This window comes from Microtus oregoni, unplaced genomic scaffold (genome assembly GCF_018167655.1).
Source record: "Microtus oregoni isolate MIOR12 unplaced genomic scaffold, Mior012 000029F_ref0000214, whole genome shotgun sequence".
In the NCBI taxonomy this organism is placed as follows: Eukaryota; Metazoa; Chordata; class Mammalia; order Rodentia; family Cricetidae; genus Microtus; species Microtus oregoni.
Genome location: NW_024543088.1, coordinates 5,101,785 through 5,125,266, shown reverse-complemented (window position 1 = coordinate 5,125,266; position 23,482 = coordinate 5,101,785). Strand labels below are relative to the sequence as shown.

General features: G+C 49.5%; 1 protein-coding gene across 1 annotated transcript; it reads left to right on the top strand.

The window, feature by feature from the left end:
• The first annotated feature begins 262 nt into the window (after positions 1 to 262).
• Positions 263 to 23,195, top strand: Tmem130 (transmembrane protein 130). The gene is made up of 8 exons (XM_041678233.1): positions 263 to 484; positions 7,819 to 8,124; positions 11,065 to 11,224; positions 13,804 to 13,970; positions 15,824 to 15,908; positions 16,753 to 16,955; positions 20,946 to 21,058; positions 21,989 to 23,195. The coding sequence occupies exons 1-8, from the start codon at positions 394 to 396 to the stop codon at positions 22,136 to 22,138; spliced, it is 1,275 nt and encodes a 424-aa protein (XP_041534167.1). The 5' UTR covers positions 263 to 393; the 3' UTR covers positions 22,139 to 23,195.
• Positions 23,196 to 23,482: the final 287 nt, after the last annotated feature.

Genomic DNA, 23,482 nt, shown 5'->3' with positions numbered 1-23,482 from the left:
TCGCGGTGAGCGTCTGTAGCCCCAGTGCTGGGAGGAATGGAGGTAGGCAGACTCCAGTGGCTCCTTGATAGTCAGTCTAACTAACTTGATGAGCTAAAGGTTCAGTAAAGAGACCCTGTCTCAGGGCTTGAAAGATGGCTCTGGATCAGACAGAAGCAAGATGCTGGAAGAGAGCATGCGCACCTGGTGAAGTAAGGCTTGCCTCTGTGTGTGATCCCTTGAGGGGAGGGACTCTGAGGCTCCGGGGAGGGCTGTGTGGGCGGAGGTGGCTGCAGGCGGGGACAGTGGAGCGCTGCGTCGTCTCCACGCACAGCCGTACGGAGTCGCCACTGCGGAGCTCCAGCCCTGCTCCTTGCGCATCCACCCGGAGCCCCTCGGCATTCACGCTGCGCCATGGCCAAGGCTGCCGATGTCTGGTCCTACCTCCGCCTTGTCTTCTGGCTCGCCTGCCTCCTGCCTTTCGGCCCGGCGAGGGTGGCTGCAGGTAAGCAAGCCAGAGCCTGCCTGGAGCTGTCCAGTGCTATCTGGAACTTGAGCTACCGAGATGACTCGGGGGTCGTACCCCTGCTGGACACCCCTGTGCTCAGAAGTCGCCCAGCACTAAGGGTGTCTCCCTGCTCTCCCTCGATGCCTGCCTCCAGCACTCTGCCCTGGGAAACACATCCATCTCGATGCTTGGGACTGGTACTCACTGGGGGGGAGGGACAGGGAGCATGGATGCATGCTGGGAACCCCGGGTGGGCTGGGAGAGAGGTCGTGGTGCCTCAGCCTCCCCCAGGGAGAATCGCCCCCCATTGCCTGCATGGGGCAGCGCTTTTGCTTTAAGATGTCGCCTTTTTCTAGAGATTTCCACCGTGATTGCGTTGGCTTAGGGGCGGCGCAGGTACTAGTCTACAGCTGAGGAGGCCAGTCTGCCATTTCCTCCCTGGGAATGATTTAAAAAAAAAAAAATGGGACCTTGAGCCGACAGATTCTTCCCCAGGCTCACCAGGACCCATGTCTCCGTGATGAAAAGATCAACATCAACCTTCCTACCCCATTTTAGGAGTAACAAACGACCCAGGTTCGAGAATTGTCAGAGACCGGTGGGTTGTGAGCAGCTGGAAAAAAAAAAAAAAGACATCATTCTTCACCGCACATCCGCCCATTAAAAGAGGTGGGGGAGCGGGGAGAGGGAACCTGGTACAGATCTGAGAGAACAGCAGAACCACGAAGTAAATTAAAAATAAAAAACAACCTGCGTTTTTGGCATGCATCAAAGGATTGTGTGGGAATTTTGCATATATAAAATTACCTGCACTCTCTCCCTCTCCTGGAAATTCAACATAGAATTCATCTAGAAATGGACACCCTGATCCACTGGCTTATATGTCTAGAAATTATGTGATTTAAATTATAAGAAATACACAATAAAATATGTCTGTCTGTCTATCCATTCATTCATCCACCCACCTATTCATCCCTCTGTGCCTCCACCCACTCACCAGCCCTCCCACTCACCCATCCTTCTCTCTCCCCACCCACTTATATCTATCTATCTATCTATCTATCTATCTATCTATCTATCTCAAGGCAGTATTTCTCTGTATAGCCCTGGCTGTCCTGGAACTCACTTTGTAGCCAGCCTGGTCTCGAATTCAGAGGTCCTCCTTCTCCAGGCTCCTGGTGCAGGGATTAAGGCGTGTGTCATCACATCAGGCAATATCTATTTTGAGATGAGGTCTTTAGGAATTGCCCAGGCTGGCTTCTAACTTGCACCCTCCTACTTCCCCTTACCCAGTGCTGGGATTGTAAGCATGAGTTGCCACTCTAGTCACACACACACACACACACACACACACGCACACGCACACGCACACGCACACGCACACGCACCCACACACCGCACACACTTGAGATGCAGAGCAGGTGGATTTTTGTGTTATGTAGACCATCACAGACGTGTTTGGCAGTTTTTTTCACTGCCTACATGTGCTGTGTGAAAAGGCCACAGTAGCCATTTCTAGAATATTCCGGGCCTCACATGTATCATGGGGAAACATTGAAACCCGGAAACCTGGTAGGAAAACTGGGGCCATGCTTTTGAGGCAATTGCCCCTTCTTTCTGTTTCGGCACATTTAGCTCCATGTCACTTGAGCACATTTGGGGGTGCCTCCGAGCCCTTGCCTTGGTGGCTGCCTGTGCTCCTTATTCATCTGGGCTCCCAAACATGAGAGATGAACTTGGATGAGCAAAGTCACAGGGGATGCCAGCCACACTTGGCAAAGATCTTCACTGCCCACCCTAGCCTGGATACCCTGGACACTTCCCAAAAGCCCAGAAGAAGAAGGAGGTCACCTTGACCCATGTGACTTGGGAGGCTGGTCTGAAGATGACCTTGAACTTCTAATCCTCCTGCTTCCGCCTCCAGAGTTTTGGAGGTTAGAGACGTGTGCCCCCACACTCAGCATGATGAGGTACTGGGGATAGATCCCGGGGCCTCATTAGGTAGTCACGCTATTAGCTGAGCTCTATTTCCAGCCCCAGCTTCCAGTTTTTTGTTGTTTTGGGCGTTTTTATTGTTGGTGGTGTTCTGTTCTGTTTTGAGACAGGGGTCTCATTATGTAGCCTCACCTGGCCTGGAATTCATTTGTGTGGACCAAGCTAGTCTTGAACTCACAAAGATCTGCAGACCTCTGCCTCTCAGGTGCAGTAAAGACATGGTACACCACCATGCCTGGTGCAGCTTCTGTTTCTAATTTCTTTTTAATTTTTAAATTTATTTTTATTTATGTGCATGCACATTTATCATTGTGAGTGTATGTTCACACGTGTTTGGATGGCTGTAGAGACGAGACGAAGACATTAGATCCCCAGGATCTGGATGTGAACTGTCTGTAGTAGATGCTGCGCACTGAATTTAAATCCTATGGGAACAGCAATGTCTCTTAACCTCTGAGCCATCACTCTAGTCCAGCTTCTGTTTTTTTTTGGTTATTTTTTTGCGGGGGGGTTGTTTTTGTTTTGTTTGTTTGTTTTTAGTTTTTGTTTTTTTAAAGACCATTGTGGTCTCTTCCAGGCAGGGCTGGTGGGAATTCCTAGGAGCTAGGCAGCCATTTGCAACAATATCATCAGTGGGTCCTCCTTCTTCCCGGCTCCAGCCAGCTGCCCCCTGATTCCATTTCCATGGCAACCGATCTGCGTCAGCCCAATCTCACTGCAGATGCTGGATGGCAATTAACATGCAGCTTAGTGTGCCCGCCACCTTAGAGCCTCGCTCTGGTCCTTGTTCCTCCTCCACTTGAGTGGGAGGAAGAAGGGGCTGCGTGGAGGGGGAGGGGTGACAGGTAAGAGCCCTTGACGAAAGAGATGTGCTGCCTGCCAACTAGAGGAGGGCAAAAAAAAACCCGGGGGATAGCAACAGCAGCCCTTTCCTTTTGTGTTAGCGTTTGCCTGAATGCTACGACAAAAAAAAAAATTGGAAATGAGGCTGTAGAGATGTCTCAGAGGGTAAAGGCACCTGCTTCAATTTGGTTCCTGGAACCCATATGTTAGATGGAGAAAACTGACGCCCCTGCTACATGCCCATTGTGATACACACATGCACATGTATGTTCAAGAGCACACACATGCATGTATATACGCACAGACATGCATCCCTTCCCAAAAATGATAAATAAGTGTCCAAAAATAGAGTCCGTCATGTCAGGGAATTTATGGCAGCAGGGGCCATGGCAGCTGGTCATATTGAATATATAGTCAGATGGATCTCTGTGAGTTCGAGGCCAGCCTGGTCTACACAGAGAGATCCTGTCTCTAAACTAAACTAAACCCCACCATAGTGACCATATTAACCTTCAAACCCATGGAGTCTTGGTAACAGTAATGGCCTATGCCTTTAGCATTTTGGCTCAAACAGCTTTATAACTCAACACATGGATTTGAAGGAAAGGGATTCATAATAGGAACCAGGGGGCAGAGCAACAGAAAAGACTGAAGCCAAAGTCCTCGTGAGATAAATAGGGGCACATTTGTACACAGAACCTTCTCCTGGTTTTGCTGAAGACTCCAGCAGGTATCCTGTGGACTCATCCTGAAGAGGAACATGTCCATGCTAGGTAACGCCAGCACCTGTGGGGGTGGGGCACACAGAAGGGGTGCAGACAGTAGCCCCCAGGTGAACAGTCTTCTGCGACCGTGTCAGGTGGCCTGGACTCTGCCACATCTTCCTTTCCAGGTAATCACGTGACTTAGAAGTCCCACCGAACACTTACCATACAGTTTGTGTAGGTGTGTGTGAATGAGTGTGTGTGTATGCACGTATGTATGTGCGTTGCACGCTTGTGGGTGTGTGCACTCGTGGGCAGGTGTGCATGCGTGCATGGGTGTGGGCGTGCGTGCATGGGTGTGCATGGATGTAGGTGTGTAGACACTTGTGGGCATGTGAGTGCATGCATGCACACTTGTGGCAATGTGTAGGGCATGTGTGTGCATGTGTGTATGTGTGTATGTGTGCACAGTTGTGTGCACTTGTGGGCACGTGTGCATGCGTGCATGGGTGTATGTGTGTGCACACTTGTGGGTGTTTGAGTGTGTGCATGCACACTCGTGGCCATGTGGAGGGCATGTGTGTATGTGTGCTTGTGGGCATGCATGGGTATGCACGATGGTGCACATGCATTCACGTACGTGCTCCTGTATCTGGAGGTGACAGGAAGACCTGGGATGTCTTCCTCAGACGCTGTCCATCTATGTATGACTCAGCCTCATGTTGACCACACATGGTTGTGATATAGATAGACATTTGGGTTTTTGCTAACGTGACCATGAGGCCCAAATCTTAGTTTTAATAAAATTTAAACACAGTAGAATCTGGAGTTCACTGATTTCATTAGCTCGACTGGCCAGCAAGCCCCAAAGATCTCCTGTCCCTGCCTCCTCCAGTCCAGGGACAGGTATACCTCATCTTGCCTGGCTGTTTCTTACATGGGTTTGGGGGATTGAACCCAGGTCTTCATCCCCACAGAGCCATGTCCCTGGCTCCTTACTACATGGTAAACATTTTTTTTTTGCATAATAAAGATGCAGGTGACCCTTGTCCTCAAGGAATTCACAGCACACGGAAGAGGAGAAGTCTCCATTCAGTGTGGTCGTGACAGTAATGGGCCCAGTCTGTCAGGAGAGCATTGAGGGATCAGGGCATGGGAAAACTTCCTAAAAACTTACTGCCTTCTGGCAGAATGGGCATTCTTTTTACTTTTAGATTTTTTTTTTTCAGCAGAATGTTTGTGTATCCCGGGATCAAACTCAGGTCATCAGGCTTGGCAGCAGTGTTGTTTCCACTGATCCAGCAACTTGGGTACCAGGAATTTTTCTATTTTTTAGACAGCCCTGCCTGGCTTAGAAGTCACTCTGTAGACCAGGCTGGGCTCAGACTCACAGAGACCCACCTGCCTCAGCCTCCTGAGTGCTGGGTTTAAAAGCATGTGCCACTGTGTGCCTTCTGGAATTGCAAAAGTTAAAGGGGCTGGCTGCCAGGAGGAACCCCAAAAGAAGGTTTGTGATTACATTAGAGCAAATGTTAGAAGCTTGCTGGAGCAGAAAGGGGTGGGGTATAGATCAGGGCCAGGAGCAGAGATCCAGATGACTGTGGGGGAGGGGTTAAGGGGGTGGAGGGGGGGACTGGAAAAGGGATAGGATGATGACGTAAAGGAGGGAGGTGTGACAAGAAAGAGAAAATCAGAGGCTTGTGGCTGGTGTTTGGGACAGCTGGCTTTTTGTTTTGTTTTGTTTTAAACACTTCTATAGCACAGGTTGGTTTCACATTCACTATGTAGCTGAGGATGGCCTTGAACTTGTGGACCTCCTGCTTCCGCCTCTAGAGTGCTAGGACTGTTGGTGTTTGTCACCATCATTCATGGACTGGGACCCAGAGCTTCCTTCACTCCTGGCAAGCACTCCACCCACTTAGCTGTATGCCCAGCCCCACCTGATCCCAGCGGGGCTCTTTTTACCCTGACAAGGAGTGAAGAGAGAGCAAACGTTCAGAGGGACCACCCATGGGAAATAGAGCTTTGGGTAAACAGAAATATTCTGTGTGCCTGCGGAAGACTGACCACTAGCCACAACATTGTTGTTAAACACAGGGAGTGGGGGGAATGGGGTGGAGTGGAAGGGTGGTTTGGGTGGTGATGGTGGTGGTGGTGGTGGTGACGGTGGTGGTGATGATGGTGGTGATGATGGTGGTGGTGGTGGTGATGGTGGTGATGGTAGTGGTGGTGGTGGTAGTGGTGGTGGTGATGGTAGTGGTGGTGGTGGTGATGATGGTGGTAGTGGTGGTGGTGATGGTGGTGATGGTAGTGGTAGTGGTGGTGGTGATGGTAGTGGTGGTGGTGGTGATGATGGTGGTAGTGGTGGTGGTGATGGTGGTGGTGATGATGGTGGTGGTGGTGGTGATGATGGTGGTGGTGGTGGTGATGGTGGTGATGGTAGTGGTGGTGGTGGTAGTGGTGGTGGTGATGGTAGTGGTGGTGGTGGTGATGATGGTGGTAGTGGTGGTGGTGATGGTGGTGATGGTAGTGGTAGTGGTGGTGGTGATGGTAGTGGTGGTGGTGGTGATGATGGTGGTAGTGGTGGTGGTGATGGTGGTGGTGGTGGTGGTGACGGTGGTGGTGATGATGGTGGTGATGATGGTGGTGGTGGTGGTGGTGATGATGGTGGTGGTGGTGGTGATGATGGTGGTGATGATGGTGGTGGTGGTGGTGATGATGATGGTGGTGGTGGTGGTGCAGTGCCTGAGAAACATAAAGCTTTATTTAAATAGATGCAAGCAGTAACATTAGGCTAATTTACACTTAGTTACATTTGGTTACAGTGCAGACAGAGTACAAAGGGAATGCACACTACTTGCTGTATCAATGCCTAAGAAGTCGTGAGCCCCACTCAGGGACTTTGGCTGGGAATGTGGGTCTTAGTGAAATGAGTGGAGCCCAGCTGGGTGTGGTGGCACGAGCATGTATCAGCTCATTCTAGACAGGGAGGTAGGGGGATTGCCATAAGTTCAACACCAGTCTGGAATACGTAGGCCTGCCTCTGCCTCCCGAGTGCTGGGATTAAAGGTATGAATTACAACAGCCCAGCTTTGTTCTGTTTCTTTAGCTGGAGTCCCACTATATAGCCCAAACTGGCCTTGAACACGATCATTATGTAGCCCAGGGTGGACTCTAACATTTAGTCCTCCTGCCTCAGCCTCTCTGGAGCTAGGATTACCGTCACCACCAATCTTAGTTTAATTTAATTTATTTATTTATTTGGTTGGTTGGTTGGTTTTTCAAGATGGGGTTTCACAGTGTAACAGTCCTGGCGGTCCTGGAACTCACTTTGTAGACCACGCTGGCCTCGAACTCACTGTGATCCGCCTGCCTCTGCCTCCCAAATGCTGGGATTAAAGGCTGGTTCCATTTTATTAGTAGTTACTATTGTTAATCTCTGATGGCGCCTGATTCAAAGTTCCCCATGAACCATATGTGTGAATGAGTGAGCTAACAAATGAACAAGGATGAAAACACAGGATATTGTGGGTCTGGACATCAAGTAGGGGTCTTGTTAAGGATCCCCTGTAAATAAACAGAGACACTCTGCAATGCTACATTTATTTGAAGGGGACAGAGGAAGACTTGGGGGAGTTGGCTTTCTTCTTTGACCGGGGAATCAAACTCATGCCATCAGATTTGATGTGATGACATCTTGCTGGCCCCAATGCTGTTATTGATGACTGGAAAGGTTGCTGAGGGATTCCTCATTGTCTTCCTGAAACCTGGCCTGCATGTGTCTCCTAGGTCTCTATAATCTTAGTCTTACTACTGATGGTCCCGCTACCATTGGCACAGAAGTGACCATCTCAGCCAGCCTGGTGATCAAGGACAATGGCAACCTGTCCCTGCCTACAGACGCCCACCTCTACCGTTTCCACTGGATCCACGCGCCACTGACTCTCACTGCCAAGACCGAGAAGAATCTAACCTCAACCATCCATGTGGTGGGCAACAGGCCTGGGGACTTTCCAATCACTGTCTGGGTCACTGCTGTCGACTGCTGGATGTGCAAGCCCTTAGCCAGGAGTGCTCTGGTCCTCCCCATCAAAGGTGAGGATCCCTGAGGGCCTTTCTTGTTTACTTATGTGCTTTCAAAACTCTCCCATGTTGGGCAACCCGGGGCCTCGAACATGCTGTGCAAGAGTTTACCACTGCGATACGCCACCAGGCCTGCTTTCAAGTCTTATGCATGTGTGTTTGAATGTATATGTTCTTGTGCGTGCGTGTGTGTGTGTGTGTGTGTGTGTGTGTGTGTGTGTGTGTGAGAGAGAGAGAGAGAGAGAGAGAGAGAGAGAGAGAGAGAGAGCACCTCTGGCATTGTTCTTCAGGCTGCATCCACCCTTTTAGACTGAGACAGGATCTCCCATTGGTGAGCTCACCAGTTAGACAGGCTGGCTGGCCATTAAGCCCCAGCACTGGGATTATGTAGTTGGCATTTTCTTTGGGCCGACAACCAGCTCCCAAATTAAGATACTTGTTATTAATTATGAATGTCAGCCTTAGCTTAGGCTTGTCCCACTAGCTCATTTAACTCTAACCTGTTTCTATTCATCTATGTTTTGCCTCGGGGCTTTTTACCTTTCTTTCATTCTGTATGCCCTACTTTCCTGATTCCTCCGTGTCTGTCTGTCTGGCCCTTGGCATCTCCCTGGTGGCTTCCTGTCATCTCCTTTTCTTTCTTCCCCAAACCTAAATTCCTCCTCCTCCTTACTCTCCCTGCCTGGAAGTACCGCCTATCCCTTCTCCCTCACTATTGGCTGGTCAGCTTTTTATTAGACCAGTTAGGTGCCTTAGGCAGGCAAGGTAAAACAGCAACGCATCTTTACATAATTAAATAAATACCCTGTAACAGGACTACAAATGCAATCCACCACCATGCCCAGCTCTTTTGACTCATTCTTTCAAAGCAAGCACCTCACCAACTGAGCCATCTCTGCTGTTCTCAAGCTCTTGGGGCAGAAAAAAAAAATCCAGCCTTGATAATTGGCAGTAATCAAACAAATGCAAATTATAAACATGAATTGTTTCATGGTTGTTCATTAAGTAAAAAAAAAAAAAGAGTTGGGAAAATAGGGTCAGCGAGATGGCTCAGCAGGTAAAGGTGCTTGCTGCAAACCTGAAAGACCTGAGTTCAATCCCCAGGACTTACATGGTAGAAAGAGAGAACCTATTCTTGCAAGTTACCTTCTGACCTTGACATTCATGTCATGGCATGATTGCACACACAGGCACACACACACATGCACATAGACAATAAATAAATAAATAGATAAACAAATAAATGTAATTACAACAGTTTTTTTTTAAAGGACTGGACAATTGTCTCAGTGGTTAAGGGCATTTGTTGCTCTTGAAGACTACTGTGATTCAATTACAAGGCAGCTCACAACTGTCTGTAACTCTTGCCCAAGGCAATCCAACAACCTTCTCTGACCTCCTAAAGCACCAGGCACACACACCTAGAGAAACAATTTGGCAGTTAAGAGGACTTGCTGCTCTGGCAGAGGTCCAGAGTCCAGATCCCAGCACCCACTTGGGGCTTATAGTCAAATGAATTTACCTTCAAGAAATCAGCCTTCACCTGAGCAATGCTTGACGCGCAAGATGATGATAATAGGGAAAACGGGATATAAACACGGGAGATACACAACCCTTAGGGGACTGATTAAAGACACTGAAGTAATTCGTGTGCCTTTTTCAGGAGTTGTGGAAGGGAAGGAGTCTTGTTAGAGAGCTCAGGCTGATTTTGAAGTCAAGAAGATCCTCCTGCCTCAGCTTCCTCAGGGTTAGGATTTTAGGCATATGCTATGACACGCAGCTAATGTATATAAGTATTTAAAAGTGTTTTTTTTTACTACATTTATTTATTTAGTGAGGGTGTACATGTATGTGGGTACCTGGGCCATGGTGTCCATGTGGAGGTGAGAGGACAACTTGCAGGAGTTGATTTTCTCTTTCTTCTCTGTGGGACCTGGGGATTGAACTCAGACCGTCAGACTCAATGGTAGGTGCCTTCACCTATTGAGATGGTTGCCATCTCAATAGTCCCAATTTATGCAATTATTAATCATGACCCTTCAGGTGAGTTTTAATGTCCTGAGTGGAAATGCCTATGTTTGTAAAATTATTTAGGAAGTAATGCAAGCACAGAATTTATGTAACCAAGCACATAAACTCTGCTAACGAAAATGCATGCAGTTGTCACAAAGGCCAGAAGAGGGCAGCAGACAGCTCAACGCTCCAGCCGCAGACGTCCTGCAAGCCATCCCTTGTGGATGCTGGGATCTGAACTCTGGTCCTTGTGATTGCACCAGCTCTAGTCCTCCACTATGTTCTTGGTGTTGGGGATGGAACTTAGAGCCTCCTGTGTGTTAGGCAATTGACCGCTTTCTGAGCCACATTCCCAGCCCCTCCCACATCCTTTAAATCCCACCCCCATGTTTCACAGGGTCTGATACAATATAAACCCCGTAGGAGTAGTTGTTACGCTGTATTTCTTAGACAATATTAACAACAGCAAAAATAGTCTATATGTGTTCAGTTCTGATGCAAATTGGTTTGTTTTGAGACAGGGTCTCATGTAGCCCAGGATGACCTCCAACTCACAGAATAGCCAAGGATGGCTTTGAACTCTTGATCCTCCTGTCCTAGCCTTCCAGGTGCTGGGATTACAAGTGTAGGCATCATGTCCTCCTTCAGCCCATGCCTTTCTTCCTGGTGGGTGGCCTCTTTGCCAGAAAGAGTAGTGTCACTGTGAAAGGGAGGTGGGGGCAGGGACACAGGTTGAGCATTTGGCATGTGCTGTGAGTCGCTGCCAGCAGGGGGTGACTGGGATGTCTCTGTGTTGAGGGATCTGTGGGGTCCCCCACACTGCACGTAGTTCTGAAGGTCGGAGGAGGATGAACCAGGGAGTGGTTGCTTTGTTCCTGCCCGAGGTCACGCTCTGGCTCTCCCTGCCTCTGAGACTCACTCTCCTTTTGTCTTGCTCAGAGTCACTTGTGGGAAACCTAGTCATTACCCAAAATTCCTCTGTGTCTTGGCCGAACTCCTACATCACCAAGAAAACCCTCAAAATCTCCTTCCTCCTCCATGACCCGAGTGACTTCTTCAAGTCAGCTTCCTTCTTCTACCGATGGGACTTCGGAGACGGGTATGCATTGCCACCCCCCCCCACCCCCCTCCCGCGCTCCCTTCCCACCTCTCTCCCTCTCTGCCTCTCTCTCTCCAAGGTCTCACTACAGAACCTTGACTGCCCTGGAGTTCATTATACAGACCAGGATGGTCTCAAATGCTCAGAGATATGCCTGCTTCTGCCTCTCCAGGATTGAAGGTGTGGGCCACCATGACCAGCTGTTTACTCTATTAAAAAATAAAATCCCGCCAGGTGGTGGTGTGCACTTTAGACCCAGCACTCAGGAGGTGATGGAGGAAGGTCATTGGCTAATAAAGGCACTGCCCTGGCCCATTTTATTGGTTAGAGGATAGGTGGGAGGAGAAAACAGGACAGAACGCTGGGAGGAAGAGGAAGTGAGGTCAGAGACTACACAGCTCTGCTCTCTCGGGAGCAGATGCCTCAGAGACAGACGCGATGCCCCGCTCCTGGGATGAAGCTCCGACCCAGGATGGACTAGGCTAGAATCTTCCCGGTAAGACCGGTTCTCACAGATTATTAGAGATGGGTTGATCGGGATGTGAAAATTAGCCTGTAAGTGCTAGAGCTAAAGGGCCAAGTAGTGCTTAAAAGAATACAGTGTCTGTGTAATTATTTTGGGGCATAAGCTAGCCATGTGGGCGGCCGGGTGTGGGGGACGCAGCCCTGCCGCCTCTTATTACTACAAGGAGGCAGAGGCAGGGGCGGAGACAGAGGCAGGTGGATCTCTGTAAGTTCAAAGAGAGTCCCAGGGCAGAACTACACAGAAATCTTTCCTCTCTCTGTCTCTCCCTGTGTGTGAAGTTCGAGGACAGCTTGTGGGAGTTAGTTTTCTCTTTCCACCACACGAATTCTGGGGATCAATCAAACTCAGGTCATTAGGATTGGTGGCAAGTACTTTACCCACCGAGGCATCTTATTAACGTCAAATGTGAGCCCACAAGTATTATACAGTAAAAGTACAGCAGACAGACCACTAGGCAAATTCTCTCTCTATATAATATTGTAAAGAACCGGGTTTGCAGAGTTGCGGGAACTCCTGTCTTTTGTATAAGTCACTGTCAATTCGGTAGAAACCTCGTGGAATCATGGCGTTTCTTCCTTCTAAGATATCCCGGCAGTGTAAACCTGACTGTTCCTGTAGGGCAACCAGATACCTTCCCCACACCTTGGGCAACCCAATACCTTCCCCACACCTTGAAGCATTGGTGTGAAAGCATCTACTCAGTCAAACCTTTGTTCTCACAGCCAAAATCTACATAAAACTAGGCCCCCACAACTTTATTGACAATACGCACTGGTAAGAAAGGAACCCCAAACAGGAGGTGGTATATTTGCTCTAGCAGCAGACTAGAAGGTGGAATCTGCTGGCCCTCTAAACAAATTACTGATATTCTATATTACCCTTCACCTTGGATTCAGCTAACATAAGATCATAGCCTTTTATAATACTGTTTATACGGCTAAAACTAGCTTCAGAGAGGAAAATTCTCACCTGGGCACCGTGCTGGAGTCAAAAGCAAAGTTTCCAAAAGAGATTCCTTTTAACTCAACCAGCTAGACGCTAATTCAAATCAAGCCCCCTCTGAGGCCTAAGGCGCCTCCTTGTCAGATCCACCTGGTTTTTGTGATTCTGTGAAATGCCTGTTTGATACTATTGTTACCGCCTACGGGCTTACTAACTTGTCTGCTTGCCTACATAAACCCAAAGCTTTGTGGAGAACAGCCCTTTTCTCCTCGCCTTTCTCTTTTTTCTTCACGGCCAAGGAAAGAAACAAGCAGGAAGAAGGAGCTGAGTCAGTCAGTTAGGCCTGCTCCCCCAGATCCCTTTCCCTAGCCAGTTTTCCCCTGTCGTAGCCATCTTTCTGGACCCTGAGGGGTTTAAAGGGCTTAACCCCAAAAGAAATCTTGATTGGTTGAATTGTTCTTGTTTTTTTTCTAGGCTTGTTTTTATTTTTCTTAGTCACATGAATGCGTGTGTGTTCATGTCTGAGTATGGATAAGTGCAGATGAGTGCCCGGTGCCCGTTGGGGCTACAGGAGAGTGACAGGTCGCCCAGGGTTCAAGTTAAAGGTGTTGTGAACTGCCCAGCATAGATTCTGGGAACCAACTGCACTCAGGTCTTTTGCATGAGCATGGTCTTAACCACTGAGGAATCTGCCCCACCCTAAGAATGGATGAGACCCTGGTATGGTGGCACAGGCCTTTAATTCCAGCACTCGGGGGAGGGGTGTGTGGGTAGGAGTATCTGGATATGAAGGCCAACCTGGGCTACAGAGCAAGTCTAAGGCTAGCCTGGGCTCATAAGCCTCTACCTCAAAAGTCAAAACCAAACAAACACAACCATAGAAAGCTAGAACCAACAACTTTAAATTTAAAAGCTACGGGTTTTGGTTTTTGTTTGTTTCCACTTTGGAGACAAAGCTTTGTGTAGCCCAGGCTGGCCTTGAACTTAAGATTCTGCCTCAGCCTCTCGAACGCTGGAGATACAGGTGATTCCATGATGCTTTGCGGGATGCACTTCCGAATTCCTGGAAGGGGAAACGGTTGCGTTCAGATCCCTTCTCGTTTTCTTGTAGGACCTTGTTGATAACCGACAACCCTGTGGCCTATTACAACTATTCTAATGCTGGAACCTTCACGGTGAAGGTCAGGGTGGTGGCAGAATGGGAGCAGACAAAGCCGGATGCCACGAAGGGCATCGTGCAGAAGAGCGGAGACTTCTCGGCTTCCTTAAGGCTTCGGGGTAGGTCTCCTGCCAGGTTGACGGTGCCTGAGGAGCCCAAGACAGCGATCCTTCCGGATCCACGTGACTCTGTGCTAGCATGGGGCTGCACTTGAATGGATATTCTCAGAGCCATCTCCACTGTTCATGTCTGCTCGGGAGAGTCCACCCAAGGCTGCAGACAGAGTCACACAGTCATTCCTTAGCAGAGCTGGCATTTGAGTTCAGGCCATCCTGCCCCCAAATCGGAGCTTGACCAGACACCTACCACTAAGGAGCTGGTCCTTGATGGTCCTTGTTCTCTAGTTATTACGGCTTCAGATCAAAGCTGGCTCGGGAGGGTGGGAAGCCTCAGTCTAGCTCCCTGATGTTGGGCAGTTTTCAGAGGTTTCTTTGTATGTGTGTATAGGTGGCTGTGTGGGTACATGCATGATGTGCATGTCCACCCAAGTCCATGCATAACGTGTGTGTGTGTGTATACACTTACGTGCATTCGCACATGGAGGTCAGAAGAAAACCTTGAGTTTTCAGATGCCAGTCCACCTTTTTAATCATTTTTGACAGTGTAGTCCTGGCTGGCCTGGAACTCACAGAGATTGGCCTGCCACTGCCTCCAAGTGCTAGGATAAAAGGAGTGTGCCACCATTCCTGGCTCAATACCCTCCTCTTGATACAAGCATCTGTCACTGGCCTGGAGCTCACCTAGTAGGTTAGTCTGGGTGGCCGGTGACTCTCAAGGATGCATGCATCTCCTCTGCCCAGCGCTGGGATTCCGAGCAGATGTCGCCGTGCCCAGCAGCTTTTCAGGTGCTGGGGTGAAATGCATCTCTACACTTTACCGGCGGTTCCGGTTTGTCCCTTGCTGTGATAAAACACTCTGACAAGCAAGGTGGTGGAGGCGCACACTTTGACTCTCAGCACTTAGGGGGCAGAGGCAGGCGGATCTCTTGAGTTTGAGACCAGCCTGCTCAGCAGAGCAAATTCCAGGACAACCAGGGCTGCACAGAGAAATCTGTCTCAAAATCAAACAAACACGAAAGAAACAACAACAACAAAAAACCCATCCTGGGGCTGGAGAGATGGCTCAGAGGTTAAGAGCATTGCCTGCTCTTCCAAAGGTCCTGAGTTCAATTCCCAGCAACCACATGGTGGCTCACAACCATCTGTAATGGGGTCTGGTGCCCTCTTCTGGCCTGCAGGCATATGCACAGACAGAATATTGTATACATAATAAATAAATAAATAAATATTAAAAAAAAAACCCATCCTGACTAAAAGCAACTCAGGGGAGGGAAAAGTTGATTTGGCTTACACTCCAGGCTGCAGTCCATCAGTGAAGTAAGTCAAGGAAAGAACTCAAGGCAGGAACCTGAAGGCAGGCCTACTTGCTATTCCACACAACATTCCCTCCAACCAGGGAACTCATGTCAAGGAAGTACAGCAGAGGCTATGGAGGCCTGCAGAGTGGCAGCTCATCACCAGATCAGATGCAACTAGCTCAGGACCTCATGCCTAGAGAGTGGTGCTGCCCACAGTGGTCTGGGTCCTCTCGCAATCCGTCACAGATATGTCCACAGGCCAATGTGACCCGAACCATCCCTCAATTGAGACTCTCTTCTCGGGTGACTCTAGGCTGTGTCAGGATGACAGTTAACTAATTAGGACATCCAAAGAGCTGTCTCTCCAGCCCTTGGGAGGATTCCTTGCCTCTGGTTCTGGCTGGTGCTTTTCTTCTGGCATAGTCAATGGCTTAGAGACAGTGGGTAAGAGAGTGGCTGAGAGACAAGGACACGGGTGGCCATGCATGCTAAGGGGCTGTGCAGCTCGTATTGATCCTCAGCCACCGGGCCTAACGGCTTCCTCCTTTCTTACAGAGGCCCTTCAAGGCATCCAGATTTCGGCGCCCACCCTCTTGCAGACATTCCAAAAGTTGACAATGAGCCTGAAATTCCTCGGGAGGTGAGTGAACCCCCAGAGTGCTGTGTGTGTGTTCTGTGGCTTCTCTAGACTTCCAGTGACGGGAAAGATCCTGTTCTGTCCCTTGAAGAGCTTGGGTTTCGTGCAAGCACGCTAGCGTTCTGCCCTGTTGCTGTGAAATGGGGAAGAACTGTGGGCGGAGCTTTTCCATATTTTTTTTTTTTTTTTTGGTTTTTCGAGACAGGGTTTCTCTGTGGCTTTGGAGCCTGTCCTGGAACTAGCTCTTGTAGACCAGGCTGGTCTCGAACTCACAGAGATCCGCCTGCCTCTGCCTCCCGAGTGCTGGGATTAAAGGCGTGCGCCACCACCGCCCGGCTCTCTTCCATATTTTTGATTTCCTGCATCTGGAGTGTTTGATGTTGAGATGTATTAGTTAACTGTTTCCTTGCTACACAATACCAGGTGAAAGCAACCGAAGGGAGGAAGGGTTTACTTCAGCTCACAGTTCGTGGCGGGGAGGCAGAGCAGAGGGACCTTTAGCTAGCTGCTCACATGACATCCACAGTCTGGAAGCAGAGAGTGATAGATGCCGGTACTCAGCCTGCTTTTCCCTTTTTATTGAATCTAGGACTGTAACCCATCGAACGGTGCCACCCACATTCAGGGTGGGACTTCCCACTTTAATTAACCTAACCTAGAAACCCTGTCACAAACATGCCCAGGGATTTGTTTCCGTGGTGATTCTAAGTCCTGTTAAAGATGAACCATCACGTGGACCGGGGCAGCCTGGTATCCATATGGAAAGGACTCTGAAGTTTCTACCCTGTCACCTTCGCTGGGCGTGGTCACAAGCCACTTCTGAAAATGTGTACCTGCTCCTCTCTAGCCCCCCTCTGCAGGTGTGCTGGGGCCTCAAGCCGGCATGTCTCCCAGTGGAGGACAGAGAGTGCCACCCGGTGTTGGTGACCGGCACATCTTTGAACGTGACCCACGTCTTCCAGAACCCCGGGGACTACTGCTTCATCTTCCGAGCTGAGAATGCCATCAGCAGGGCAGACCAGTTCCATAGGATTCAGGTGTGGCCCTCCAGTAAGTGACACCTTGCCTTCTGCTGCAGTGCCATTAATAGGTATCAAAAGCCTGCCACCAGCTCTGGTGACCGGCCAATCGCTTGGTCGCCGATTATCAAGAATTGACTCCGCCAGCACTAACATCACAAGTAGTTCTCCTGGGTAGAGAAACAGTCCACGTTTCAATGACCAAATGCTGAAGCCACTAACACCACCACCACCATCACCGACTCTGCCAACATTGTCATCGCCAGATTCCACCAACAATCAACACTACCAATCTCAGCACCAACCCCAAACTCCACCATTATTATCCTGAATACCCTGCCAACCTTAGCAGAGGCAGTAAGCTCCACCAATACCATCACTGACACTCTGCCACCCCAGCCCCACCACCAGCCCCACCAACACCATCTCCAGCACTCTGCCAACCTCTGCACCAACAGCGAACACCACCAGAAGCATCCTTAACACTCTACCACTCTAGGCATTACTACCAAACTCTACCAACGCCAGCTCACCATACTGACCATTATACCACCACCAAACCCCATCCATACCACCACCAACTCCTTACCAACATCAGTACCACAACCAAATCCCATCCTGCTATCCCTAACACTCTATCAACTTCATCACCCCCACTAAATACTATTTATAATACTCTACCCAGCCCAGCACCACCGCCAGCACCAAATTCTGCCAATACAGTCCTTAACATTCTACCAACCTAGCAACACAGCCCCCATCAACCCCACCGACACCCCCATGAACATCAGCATCGTTAAACAATAACAAAGAAATCAGCTCCCACGTGTTCCCACTTACTCACTGCCATTGTCATTACCGATCCCCCTATTCTCTGGTCTCTTTCTGAACCTCAAGAACTCTACCCCAGCCTAGGCCCTGGATGACCTCAGGGGCCTCCTTGGGTCCCTTGGGCTCTGCTGGCTCTAACATGCTCTGGTGAGTGTCCAGAACTCCATGAATTCCGTGGAGAAGATACTGGCCCAGAGCTGGGAAGATGGCTCCGTGGGTAGGTAAAATGCTGGCTGTGCAAACATGAGGACCCGAGTTCCAATCCCCAGAACCCATAAAAGCGGATGCAGCAACCTGGGTCTGTAACCCCAGTACTAGGGGCAGGGATGTAGAGATAGGAGGATTCTAGGGCTCCTTGGACAGTCAGTCTAGCCGAATTCAGTAAGAGACCCTATCTAAATAAATAAATAAATAAATAAATAAATAAATAAATAAGGAAGAAGCTGGGTGTGGTGGTGCATGCCTACAACTTTAATGTTTGGGAGGCAGAAGCAGGCAGAGCTTTGTGAGTTCAAAGCCAGCCTAGTTTATAGAGAAGTTCTAGGCTAGCCAGGGCTACCAAGTGGGACCCTGCCTCAAACGAACAACTCAAATAAGAATGGACTGACAAGATGACTCAGTGGGTAAAGGGGCTTGCCGCTAAGCTTGAGGATCTGAGTTCTAGCCCCAGGAAGGATATAGTGGAAGGAGAAAGCTAACTCTACAAAGTTGTTCTCTGACACACACACACACACACGCGCGCGCACACACACAGAGTAAGTAAATATTAAATAAGTGCAAATTAAAAAAAAAGAAATCCAACAAAACAAACATGAGCTTTGAAAAACAAGGCAGAGTGTACTGAGCAATTGGGGGAGATAGCGGACATTGACCTCTGGCCTCTGCAGGGAAGTGCGTCTGCACACGCACACTCACACACACTCACACACACCACCTTTTCTTGGGAATCAGCCTCGTGATGGTGAAGGAAGAGTGATCAGCTGCCAAGCCAGCACATTCTCACCCCTCACCTCACTGCTCTCTCCTGGCAGCCTCTCAGGTGAGCCTCACGTAGCATGTTCAGAGCAAGGATTTGAACCCATGACCACCTGACTTTAACTGCCCCTGAGAAGAGACCACTGAATTAAAAAAGAAAAGAAATGAAATGAAAGGATGATATGACCACTCCTAAAGCACAGAGAAGACTTTTATGGTAGATAGAAGGGAGAATGCAGCCAGCAGAAGAGTACAGGCTGAACATGGCTGGCAGATTAAACTGGACCATGAGAGGAGAGAGGAGCCCTTGACCAAGAGAGGCAGCCAGGGCCAAGAGACCAAGTGATCAAAATGGTTGCCTTATAGGCATCAGGCTTGGGCAAGAGACATGGAAGCCCAGCCCCTGGGAGGGAGGGGCTTAGGGAGGGATCATGGTGAAGGGTGTTGAGAGGAGCCACAGGTACCGGGGGATGCCAGGAAAACAAGGAGGAGCCACAGATACTGAGTGAGGCTTGTCCATTGTTTCTTTGAAACCTAACAACTACCAAGTAGATTATGGGATATATTTTTAAACATTCTCATACTTTATTCTTCTTTGTGTATGTGTGTGGTGGGGTGTGAGGTTAGAGGCCCGCGTAGATGCCTGATTTTCGTGTTATGAATCATCTTCTGGGGAGCTGGAGAGAAGGCTCAGCAGTTAATAGCACTTGTTGCTCTTATAGAGGATCCGGGCTCATTTCCCAGCACCCACAGGGTGTTTCACAGCCATCTGTAACTCCAGTCCCCGGAGGATCCAGTGCCTTCTGACCTCCACAGACACCAGATACACATTGACATAAAGGCAAAACAATCATACACATAAAGAAATAAAAAGAATCATCCTCCCGCTGAAGTGACGGCTCAGGAGTTAAAAGTGCACACTGCTCTTGCTGAGGACCTGAGTTTGGTCCCCAGCACCCACATTGGGGAGCTCATAACTTCTGTAATTCCAGGTCTAGGGGGATCCAATGCCCCCTTCTGGCATACATGGGCACTGCACTAACGTGTGTACACACACAATTAAATATTAATGAAATTATCTAAAAAGAACCATTCTTGATCACTCTTCCATTTTATTCAATGAGGTAGGGTCTCTCAGTCAAACCCAGAGCTTGCTAACATGGCTAGACTCTGTACCCGTTGGCTCTGGTAATCCTGTCTCCACCTTCCTTGGCTGGAACTACTGTAAGCCACTGTGCCCACCTGGGATTTATGTGGGTTCTGGGGATTTGAACTCTGATCCTCAAACTTGTGCAGCAAGTGGTCAACCACTGAGCCATCTCCCCAGTCCCAGGTTGTTGCTTTAAAATTTTTCATTCAATTCTGGATTTTCCTGTGGAAATAGAATATATGTTCATGGGAGAAGAATTTCTCTAATGGAGTTTGCCTGTTTTCACCTCCATTGTGCTTGCTTCTTTAGGGCCAGAATTTGGGGCTCAGTCAATAAAGTGCTTGCCTTGCAAACGTGAGGATCAGAGTTCGGTCCCCAGAAACTGTGTAAAAAGCTGGACATAGCTAGGAGGCAGAGACAGGTGAATCCCTGGAGCTGGCCAGTCTGGCCTGCTTGATGGAGGTCTTGATCCTGTTTCAAACAAAAAGCCAAAGGAGGAGCCTAAAGAACAGCATTGAGAGTTGTCCTGATTTCCATACACCCACACACACCTGTGCACACATATATATCTGCATACATAATATATTCATGTGCTCACAAATACACACAAAAACCCGACATATTTACAAAACAGTTATATATTTATTTACTGTGGGGGCTTCTTCCTTCTTTCCTCTTTCTTTCTTTCTTTCTTTCTTTCTTTCTTTCTTTCTTTTTCCAACACAGGGTTTCTCTGTGTGGCCCTGGCTGTCCTGGAACTCACTCTGTAGACCGGGCTGGCCTCGAATTCAGAGCTCTGCCTGCCTCTGTCTCTCTGGTGCTGGGAATAAAGGCATGTGGCCCCACCGCCTGGCTGCTGTGTGTGCTTGTATATGTGTATATGTGCCACAGCACACACGTGGAAGTCGGGGAACAACGATGAGAAGCCAGTTATTCCCTTCCACCATCGTGTTCATACCTGGGGTGGAACTCAGGTCATCAGGCTTGGTAGTACATGCCTTTTCCCATGAGCCAGCATTTCAACACCAGATATCCAGGCCTCTAACTGCGCTCTCTTCTTCCCAGCCTTCCAGCCATTTGTCTTTGCTTTCCCCTGTGCCACGCTGATCACCGTGTTGCTGGTTTTCGTCATGTACATGACTGTGCGGAGTGCTACTCAACAGAAGGACATAGCGGAGGTAGGTGCCCTGTAGGATGGAGGCTAGACCACTGATCCAGGGAGGGTAGGTGCCCTGTAGGGTGGAGGCTAGACCACTGATCCAGGGAGGTAGGTGTCCTGTAGGGTGGAGGCTAGACCACTGATCCAGGGAGGTAGGTGCCCTGTAGGATGGAGGCTAGACCACTGATCCAGGGAGGGTAGGTGCCCTGTAGGGTGGAGGCTAGACCACTGATCCAGGGAGGTAGGTGTCCTGTAGGGTGGAGGATAGACCACTGATCCAGGGAGGGTAGGTGTCCTGTAGGGTGGAGGCTAGACCACTGATCCAGGGAGGTAGGTGCCCTGTAGGATGGAGGCTAGACCACTGATCCAGGGAGGTAGGTGCTCTGTAGGATGGAGGCTAGACCACTGATCCAGGGAGGTAGGTGCCCTGTAGGGTGGAGGCTAGACCACTGATCCAGGGAGGTAGGTGTCCTGTAGGGTGGAGGCTAGACCACTGATCCAGGGAGGTAGTGCCCTGTAGGGTGGAGGATAGACCACTGATCCTAGACCACTGATCCAGGGAGGTAGGTGTCCTGTAGGGTGGAGGCTAGACCACTGATCCAGGGAGGGTAGGTGCTCTGTAGGGTGGAGGCTAGACCACTGATCCTAGACCACTGATCCAGGGAGGGTAGGTGCCCTGTAGGGTGGAGGCTAGACCACTGATCCAGGGAGGGTAGGTGGACCAGTCTGCCTGGAGGGAGTCCTGCTAAATCCTGACGTTTGGGATGATGCACCAGACAGACATGGTAGACTTGCTGAGCTAGCTGGTGCCCCATCTGACTGTCTCTCTCCTGCTGAGCTTTCAAGTCCACAGAACAGGCTGGCAGGGGAACCAAAGGGCGGTAATTGACCCATGGGGTCTTGTTCACCATAGGTAACTGATTTTGACCTTTCTCCCCTGTCTGACCAGAGTCCGGAAGTCACTGGGCTCAAGTGCTGCTGCCAGCTGTGCTGTGGATCCCTCTTTCTGGACTCGCCATCTGAGTACCTGGAAATTGTCCGCGAGAACCACGGGCTGCTGCCGCCCCTCTACAAACCCATGAAGACTTACAACGTGTGAACAACCCACCCCATTCCTCTCAGTGTTCACTGATCACCCATTGGGAGCTTCAGGCAGGGTGGCGTATGCTACTGAGCAGGAGGGGTTTACACAGGTGTGGCCACTGGCCCAGACTGGCCTTTGATCTGTACAGCCCAGCTGTTGTCATTTGTCTTTGTGCCGCCCTCCCAGCTGTCATCCACTCATCCGTACACTCTAGTCACCGCTATAAGCTCTCCCCCCTGCCCCCCCCACCCCCGTGCAGAGCAGGATTCTGATAGTCGTGTGTCCTCTTAAGACTCTCCCAAGTGGACCTGGCTGCCCCTCGCCCTTTGCTTTCCTGTTAGCTCGTCTGTTGCTCATTGGGGATTCCTGAGGCCTTCCTCAATGCAATTCTGCCTGAACCGGAGAGAACTAGGAAGGAGGTCACAGAGGGTTACGGATGCAGAGAGAAAGGTAACGCACACTCAGATGGGCACACGCTTACAGCAAGGAAGGAAGGATGAGCACGTGTTTGGTGGCGCATCTCAGATGATCTGCTGTGTGTCTACAAAGCTGGCTGCTGGGATGGGCCTGAGCCAAAACTCAAATGCAGCCCCTGAGCCTGCTCCTCTCTCCTTTGTCTCTGCAGTTCCATCACCAGGCTGTTCTGTTCCCTGCCTGCTTGCTGAAAGCTGGGTGGTGGGAGCGGGGCAGAATAAACACCGGGGAGTGAAGAAGACTGCTTTAGAAATTGACCCTCTTTTGTTGAAGTCTGTAAGATCAGGGTCTCCTGAGAAAAAAGAAGAAAAGAAAAAGTTGGAGCAAAAAGAAAGGTGGAGCTAATGAAGATTTGGGCTCTGTGTGTGTGAGAGAGAGAGAGAGAGAAAGAGAGATAGAGATTCACTTGCTCCCAAGGTAGCAGAAGGAAGAATCAGGAGGCAAAAGACACCTTAAAAGATTATAAGTAGAAGCCTGGTGTGGTGGCACACACCTTTAATCCCAACACTGGGGAGGCAGAGGCAGGCAGATCTCTGAACAGGTTCAAAGTCAGCCTGGCCTACAAAGTTCCAGGACATCCAGAGTCACATAGGGAGTCCCTGTCTCAAAAAAAAAAAAAAAAAAAAAAAAAAAAAAAAAAAAAAGAAAGGAAGGAAGAAAGAAAGCAAGAAAGGAAGGAAGGAAAGAAAAAAGAAGGAGTGAACACAGAAAAGGAAATAAAAGGATGGTAAGTAGGTACAGATATAGGCATCCAGGCTTACCTGCGCACCTAGCACACTAGGGCATCCTGCACCTGTTGGATAAGGACAATCAAGACTGTAAAGGTAGCTCTCTGTCGCTGTAACCGCTGGTTAGCAGTTCTCTGTCGCTGTAACCGCTGGTTAG